This window comes from Cicer arietinum, chromosome 3 (genome assembly GCF_000331145.2).
Source record: "Cicer arietinum cultivar CDC Frontier isolate Library 1 chromosome 3, Cicar.CDCFrontier_v2.0, whole genome shotgun sequence".
NCBI classification, from domain to species: Eukaryota; Viridiplantae; Streptophyta; class Magnoliopsida; order Fabales; family Fabaceae; genus Cicer; species Cicer arietinum.
This window is the reverse complement of record NC_021162.2, coordinates 69,989,888-69,998,716: the sequence shown is the minus strand read 5'-3', so window position 1 is coordinate 69,998,716 and position 8,829 is coordinate 69,989,888. Positions and strand designations below refer to the sequence as shown.

The following is an 8,829-nucleotide window of genomic DNA, read 5'->3' as shown; positions in this document are numbered from 1 at the left end:
GGCCTCATGAGCCTCCTGCCCGACCATTGGAGTCTGGGTCTGCTGCTCCTGCTGCAGCTGCCGCTTCTGCAGCCCCAACTCCAGGGAAATATGTCCCTAAGTTCCGTCGAGAGAGAGTTGAAAGCTCAGGAGTTGCTCCTCCTCCAGAAGCAGATCGTTGGGGTAACAGTAGCAGTAGGGCAGATGGTGACAGATGGGGTGAGCGCAAATCCTCATTTGGATCTGGTGGGGGTAGGTCATCTTCAACTTGGTCATCTTCCAGGGGTTCTCGTTGATCATTTTATGTTCCATTTATTGCCTATGCCACTGTGGCCTTTGGGGTCTTCATGCCTGATATTGTGCTGGTTGCTCTGATTTTTGCTCGAGTTCTTTGTACTACCCATTTTGAGTTCTAGAATTCTTTTTGATACTAAGTTCTCATTTATTTATCTTCCAATGCTTATGGACTCATCGGTTCTGTTGAAGAACATGCCAACAAAATGTTCTATTTATGATCCAGTGGGATTGGATATGGTAATTAAAATTTCATGTTAGGCAGTATTGCAGACCTATTTTTATATTTAACCGTGTTCTAAATTTTGGTCTATAAAAAATAAAACGATCTGCTGCCTACTTTGATGTTTTATCAACTATTTTGTATTATGTTGTGGACAATTCATGTTACTATGTCATTGGGATACTTTGGCGTCAATGACATCGTTTGGTTTTAGTACAAATTAAAGTCATTTAGAGACGTGCTGGCTTAGATGGAGCCATGGAGGAAGTTAAGTCAGGCAGTGCAAATTCCATTTTATATTTTTTCAAACAATTTTATAATTTCATTTTTTTTATAAAGCTTATAAATGGGTTTCTGTCAGAATTATTCCTAAGACTTTGTTTTTGACGGAGTTGCTTTAAAGACATAATGAGTAGTACTTCGGCTAATAACTAATTAGTTATACTAGTTGTCCTCATTCAATTTCTACAATCAAAGAGGGATGTATTAGTTGAAAATAAGCCTATAAGACCGGTGAAAATAATTAAAAAATATGTATGATTAAAATTTTGATTTTATTTTATTAGAATTCTATTATTAGTTAGTTGTAAAATTTTATTATATCTAATTTAAGAAAATGTGACACTTTGCGTTATTGTTAACTAGTTTAATTTTCACGCTCAATTAGAAAACTATTTCACGAGCATTTTTCTTCAAAACTAAATTAAAATAAATGAAACTAAAATGACCTGAATTAATAAGCACAATCAAAATCTGTCTTAAACAAGCTTGTCCAAAAATATTATTATATTCTGCAATAAAAATTGTACATCTAGTGTGCTAATTCACACGGAAAATTAAATAAAAATAGTAAATCATATATAAATTACTTTTTTTAGTTATTTAATTTATTTTTTAATTTCACTTTAGTCCTTTAAATATTTTTTTGTTATTTTTGTTGTCTTAAGATAGTTCTTAGTCAAATCTACGATTTTCATAAATTTCTAAAAAAAAAAAACAGATTAGTTTAGCCCAAAAATATTATCACTTCAAAATTATGTATCAAAATTTCCTATCATATACCCCCACCACTGTACCTATACTCCACAATATTTTAAAATGTAAAATTATCTTTAATTTTTATTTTATTTTTTCAACTCAAACTCTTTTTCTTTTTTACTATTTTAAGATTTTCGGACCAAACAATTCAAGTTTTCTGGTATGTAAAAGATTTTCAAAAATTACCGATAAAACTTTTTATAAGATTTTCGGTATAAAAGGTTTACTAAAAAAAAATTAAAAAAAATTTCGGTACAAAAGGCTAAAAAGGTGTGTACTGAAAACCTTTAAAAAAGTTTTTCGATAAAGTCTTTTGTACTGAAAAACTTGTGAAAATATTTTTCGATATATTTAAAAAAATATATTTTATTTATTTATATAAATTTCAACTGATATGGATAAACTGCTACTATGATGTGATAAAACACGTGTTGATACTACCAACACTTTTGGCATAAATTAGGTATGAATAATTATAATTAATATTAATATTGTAAAAATATATTATAGTGATTAATTATTATAATTTATTTTATTTAAGATATTTGATACACAAGAAGCTGTTGTGAATTGGGTTAGGGAAATTGGTATAAAAAACATGATAACTAGATCAAATAAAGAGACGAGATAGAGGGAGGATGAATATAAAACATAGTTCGTTAAGAAGTGAATGAACATGGTGTATATCGAGACTATTTTTACTGCAAGTATGTTAATGCAATATATTGTGAAAATTCTGGTTTCCAACCATCTCAATCATCAAAGAAGAGACATTCTCATTCATCAAAAAAACAACTGTCTCAATCATCTCAATCCTCAATATATTTATTCTTGAGAAAATTTTCTGATGTTATTCAACCATACATTGATGACATATTTAACGTGATAGTAGATTTTGTGGTTATCATATTATTGCATCATTGCTTGGACACAATGAACAATCTTGATTTTTGGTCCATCATAGTTTGGACCAGGAGATTGTTTCTCATATAGTCCATATGATAGATTATTCTCATGACTCATTAGAGAAGTCAGAGATTCTTTGAAAATAACAAGTTTTGATATTCAAATAGATGTCCATGGGTTATGTGATAGCTACAACATATAATATTATTATAGTCACGATTGGTTAGACATTTTCTATGATTTTTTTTCCTATAAGGGGTTCACATTCAGGATCGACAACAAATGATCGTATTATATGTATTATTTTGTGGAAGCAAGTCATTGGATTCTGGTAAAATCATATTACTTTCTTAAGTAATACTTATTTTTTCAATCTATTTTACAGATAAAAATGAAGGATGTTGCACCGATGAAGCAACTTCTTGGGCAATAGAATATTTTAACGATATTATTTCAATCTATTTTACAATTAAAGATGGATTTTCAATGTCAGATATTGCACCACGTTTGAAGAAATATCGCATGAAGAAACTTCTTGGACAATAGTATATAGTGGGAGTATTTTTATTAGGTCATATGGTATATGTTACACAAGATGCATCGAAAGAACCTGTAGATGTCATGTCATTAGATGAAGATTGATTTTGCATGGACTACAATACTTTAAAACTTACATAAAATTAGTTGTTGTTAGTTCATTTTAGTTACTACTTTCATTATATTTTATTTTGTATTTTATTTAGTTGTTAACTTACATTGTTCATCACAAATAATATAAAGTTAGCGATATAACAATAATGTAAAATAATGAAATAAAAATAAAATAACATTCGAAACTACAAAAATAATGTTTATCACAAATAAAAGTAAATAACTACTAATTAGTGTTATGACAAGTTAAATATAAAGTTCTATAAGTAACTATACATGTCGTCATATGGATCAGCATCATGTGCATCCAACTCCCGCTGTATAAGATCACCCACCTACTGTAGGATTAATGACTGTTCATTAGAAGCTTGTGTAACGGTGGGAACATTAAAATCTGGAACATGGGGTACATCATCTGGTCGCACTAAAAGTGAATGATATACTTTGTAGAACCACTCAAAATATCCATCCTGACACTTAGATGGATATGTAGCTGGATGTAACCTATGATGCAGTTTGGTGACATAGATCAAAATTCCATCAATTCCACATCTACATCATATAATCTACAAAGAACCAGAGGTAGTGGTGGTGGAATATGTTGCATATATCTAAATTATCTCAACACCTCTATGGCAATATATGGTACTACTATGCTGCATAATCGGAGGTGACAGGTGTATAACATGATATCATCAAAGGGAATGACATCCCTATGATTCACACAATTGTTTGGTGTCGTAACAGATAACATCTGAGAGGTATGACTACACGTGCAGCAATACTCCAAACGTATCTACCGGTACCTTCCAAATCTCTGAGTAGGGGAAGATACTTCGCATCAACTAATATATGACTCTTATATGCGAAAATAATACTCATACCAAATTCAGCAAATACGCTATAGCAGCACAATCAAATCTCTCTGATGCACACTGTCTTTTGAAGACCTCTTTCAACCAATCCAATTTGTAGTGCGCACCCTATGTCTCTGCTCTCCCTTATCATCATCTTCCACTATAATTCGTTGTCTTCTTCGGGATGATATCAATCGAATTACTTTCAAAACATCCATCATAGATAATGAAGTATCAATGTCACGTGTGGTTCGTACTATCGTGTCGTCTCTTCATCTGACACCCGCACCCATGGAAAGAAAAATGAGTTAAAAAAATAAATTAAATAAATAAAAACTTTTGAAAAATTTAAAATAAAGTATTCCGTAATAAGTTTTGAGGTAGTTGCAGAAGACTTCTAATAAAAAATTTGAAAAATACAAAATTTCCCAAAATTCGGGCAATGTTTAGGGTTTAGGGTTTAGAGTTTAGAGCATTTTGTTTGCTCCAAAAAATTTATCCCATTCGATGGAGAAACTTACGAAAACAAAGGCTTTGAAAAATGAGAGTCAACGAGCGAGGCTAACATAAAGTTACCACTCATTCAAAGATTCGGAATCTTTACTTACCACGATAGGAGTATCTCTTTTGTTTCGTCTATTTCCATCTTTTCTATTCGTCCTGTAGTGTAATGTGCCGGCGATTCTTCTTTTCGTACGTTAACGTCGTCACGCAATTCAAAGTTGTTAGATTTTTATATGTGTCTAAATAATAAGTATCCTTAAACTGGATCCAGAGCTTGATTTAATGGCTTCTGTGATTATTCATCGCGACGAAGACACGCCATTAGTTGCCGCCGATAATGAATCGCTACTTCAATTTCAACCGCCTAAAAGCCACACCAGAGATGTTCATGTATTGAGTATAGCGTTTTTATTGATCTTTCTAGCTTATGGAGCTGCTCAAAATTTACAGAGCACTCTCAACACTGTTAGTTCTCTCTCTCTCTCTACTTCTCCCCCCCTCCCCCTTTTTTAATTTGATTTATGAAGAATGAAATTGAACTCTTAAGTTAGTGTATTAGTATATTTCATTGTGAATTTGGATGCTAGTGAATGATTGTGAGTTGAACTCTTTATTTTGCATTTGTGTGTTTTGAATTAGGATTGAAATTGAACTCTTAAGTTACTTTATTAGTAATTTTGATTGCGAATTTGGAAGCTGGTAAATAATTGTGAATTGAACTCTTAATTTTGCATTTGTGTGTTTTTGAATTTGGATTGAAATTGAACTTTTAAGTTACTTTATTAGTAAATTTGATTTTGAGTTTGGAGGCTGGTGTGGTGAATAATGTTGATGGATTTTGATGGTGTATGTGTGTTTTTGGATTTTCAGGAGGAGGACTTGGGGACGACTTCACTTGGGATACTATATTTGTCTTTTACATTTTTCTCTGTGTTTGCTTCTTTGGTGGTGCGGATTCTCGGTTCCAAGAATGCTTTGATTATCGGTACATCTGGTTATTGGTTATATGTGGCTGCAAATTTGAAGCCGAATTGGTAATTGCAAGTGCAAGCTATCTTGTTTTCCTATGCTCATGTATTATTCTGCTGCTGTCGAAAACATAAACATGAACTGTATTTGATTTTGATGGATTTATTATGATTTTTGTATAATAAAATTACAAGTAAAAATGCATTATTTCACTTCCTTAGTTTTCCACTTTCTTGAACAATAAGATAGATGCAATTGTGAATTCTTGGTTGATAAGTATCATGAGAAAAGAAGACTAGTTGTAAGTAAGGAGTGGTTTGTGAAAGCATCTCTCTAGATAAGCAGTAAAGTAGAAATAAAATCAGAATTTCTCGGTTATCGTGGTAGCATATGATTAGTTAAATTTAATAGGGCTCTTATTTGGAACAAAATATGCCCCTAGATCAATAGTTTGATTGAATTCTTGTTGAATCTTAAACTCGCCAGACAGCAGTGGCTATTAGAGTCTTGGACTAATCATCTAACATATTTTCAATGAAGGGTTGGCCCCTGTAGTTTAAGGTACTAGTCTCAGAGAAATCATAACCTAAATCAGTGACAACTATAGGGACCAAGAAATATACCTCAAAAAAATTTTATTTAAAGGTTGGCCATCATATATGGTCGTCCTGGTCAAAAAAAATAAAATCATACATGGTCATCTATACTCTTTCATAGTTCTGCTTTTATATCTGAGCATCATTTCTGTTTTACTTTATATGACTGTGTATGCCTAAATAATACTAACGTATTATGGACATCCTTTACCATTGAGCGACCGTTCCTGCAGGTATACATTGGTTCCAGCCTCTTTGTATCTTGGGTTTTGTGCTTCTATAATATGGGTTGGACAGGTACCCGCAACATGTTGAGGTTCCACAGTTCCTTCAAATTGTCATTAGTTTTCCATATCTTAACTGATCTTAGTTTGACCTGTCAGGGAACATATCTAACTTCCACTGCACGCAGTCATGCTACAGATAACAATCTCCACGAAGGTGCAGTAATTGGTGACTTCAACGGGGAATTCTGGGCTGTGTATGCACTCCATCAGGTAATCATTATTTTTTCACTCAAGACTGGTAATTTTATTGTTTGTGTCTAAATAGAAAACTACTTTGAATTAAAGTTTGATTCTTTTTTAAACCTGTTTTGCAGTTTATTGGAAATCTTATTACATTTGCTCTACTCAGTGATGGGCAGGTATGTGGTGGTTAGTCTTCACATTTTAAAAAGATATTTTTGCTTTGATAATTAGGTGGTGATACTTTTCATGTTTACCCGTTATTGTTGGCAATTACGAATGCAATGAAAAGTTGCTGCTTATGACGGAAAATGAAAACAAAGTTTATGATTGACCGAAACTTCGGTCCAAATTTAGTTGAGCCTTAACATTTCTATTAGAAAAGCACGCTACTTAGTTGAGCCTTAACATTTCTTACCATCCATCTCGTGACAATAACTAACTTAAAACTTTGTATCTTGTTTTCAGGTTGTTTTAATTTAAAAATAGAATAGTTGTACTTTGTAGTGGTTTGCCAACAAAGGTCACGGTGCCAATGCTATACATTATCCTTTCCTATTTTCATTTCAATTTCCTTTATTATGTTTGTTCAATATTGTGTTAATTTGTGCAATAAGCAAAGTATTTCAAGGAAATGGAAATATAAGTTGGGTTTTTATTCTACTCTTCGACAATGAATTCTCATCTCAGATACAAACAAGTTTTGATTTTGATTATTTTACTTATTCTTCATATTTGATTTTGTTTCTCATCACTGCAGGAGGGAAGTACCAATGGCACAACTTTATTGTTTGTTGTGTTCCTTTTCGTTATGACCTTTGGTGCAATATTAATGTGCTTTCTGCATAAACGGAGTGGTAATAGTAAGGCAGGATACAAGGATTCAGAAGCTGATGCCGGTGAATCCACGTCCCTTAAGTCTCTATTTAGATCACTCACGAGTGCATTGTCTGATGTGAAGATGTTGTTGATCATACCTCTTATAGCATATTCAGGTCTACAACAAGCATTTGTATGGTAATTTCATATGAATCATAAGTTATCGTCCTCATGATCTTCCCATAGTGGTTCTCTGAGTTCTTATGTCCTTGTCCATTTTGTACTGTTAATGAAATACTTTTTCATAGGGCGGAATTTACCAAGTATATTGTAACCCCTGCAATTGGTGTTTCTGGTGTTGGTATTGCAATGGCAGCATATGGGGCTTTTGATGGAATCGTAAGTATTGGAATGCAAAGCTGTAGTTCCTTGCTGCTGGTGGTAGTCCAAGAGTGACTTGATTACATCATGCTAGCGAGCATTTCTTTCTTATTTTCTTCTTTTATCTATTTTATTTCAAAACTTAACTCTTTAAGTATGTCAGTGTTCTTTGGCTGCTGGTCGTCTCACCTCTGGTCTCAAGTCCATTACATCAATAGTTTCTGTTGGAGCTTTTGCTCAGGCGGTTGTTCTAATCTTGCTTCTGCTAGATTTCAGGTTTGCAATATTCCTTTTGTCTGGCTGACGTGTATGGATATTATTTTCCTTGTGTAATATCAATTCATTTATACTTTCTTTGGCCCTCCTGATGCAGCATATCTAGCGGATTTCTCAGTACGTTATATATACTCTTTTTGGCTGCTTTGTTGGGCATAGGTGATGGTGTTCTAATGACACAGCTCAATGCTTTGCTAGGAATGCTATTTAAGCAAGACACGGTACACAAATACCATCTACCCTTTTATTATAAAGTTCAAAAAATCATGCCCTATTAACATTCTAGCTTGCCTCTTGATTACTTTATTGAGGTCTTTTTATGTTAGCTCTTTTGCTATTTCATGTCTAATATGTTCATCCCCCATTATTGTTCTCGTATCGCCTATGCTTTTTGCTTGATTCTTTGCTCATGTCAAGTTTATGTTACTTTGCGGTGCAGGAAGGGGCTTTTGCGCAGCTAAAGATATGGCAAAGCGCTACAATTGCTATCGTGTTCTTTTTGGCCCCACATATTTCGTTCCAATCAGTTGTCGTGACCATGTTGGTTTTTCTATGCTTATCATTCTGCAGTTTTCTTTGGTTGGCTCTCAAGGTGGGGAGGGGATCATCACCCTCCACCAGTGAGTGAATTTAATGTGGCTGCAACTGCAAGCATAACCGAATTTCCTATATGCTCCTTTGTATTGCCTGGAACACTTCCAATACGACCTTCGCCTCTGTTTTATGCTCACATTTCCTCCACTTGAATGAAATGTATATTTTGTGACGGTTATTATTTATTAGCTCAAGTGGCTATTGATTATTTACTGAAAAATATTCTTGATGAATTAGTAAGATATTCACAGTCGAAATTCTCTCACATACAAATA

The 8,829-nt window shown here is 33.3% G+C and overlaps 2 protein-coding genes across 2 annotated transcripts in view; both read left to right on the top strand.

Moving 5' to 3' along the window:
* LOC101497832 (eukaryotic translation initiation factor 3 subunit A-like) overlaps positions 1-559 on the top strand; it is an 11,544-nt gene extending 10,985 nt beyond the window's left edge. The window contains 1 exon segment of the mRNA XM_012713955.3: positions 1-559. This exon segment is cut by the window's left edge and continues 13 nt beyond it. Within this exon segment, the coding sequence (XP_012569409.1) occupies positions 1-275 (275 nt within the window). The 3' untranslated portion in view covers positions 276-559.
* A 3,908-nt stretch (positions 560-4,467) lies between these two features.
* LOC101496842 (UNC93-like protein 3) lies at positions 4,468-8,735 on the top strand. Its single transcript, XM_004493834.4, has 10 exons — positions 4,468-4,917; positions 5,323-5,486; positions 6,251-6,314; positions 6,401-6,514; positions 6,619-6,663; positions 7,245-7,501; positions 7,612-7,702; positions 7,848-7,960; positions 8,058-8,181; positions 8,400-8,735. The coding sequence occupies exons 1-10, from the start codon at positions 4,735-4,737 to the stop codon at positions 8,586-8,588; spliced, it is 1,344 nt and encodes a 447-aa protein (XP_004493891.1). The 5' UTR covers positions 4,468-4,734; the 3' UTR covers positions 8,589-8,735.
* Positions 8,736-8,829: the final 94 nt, after the last annotated feature.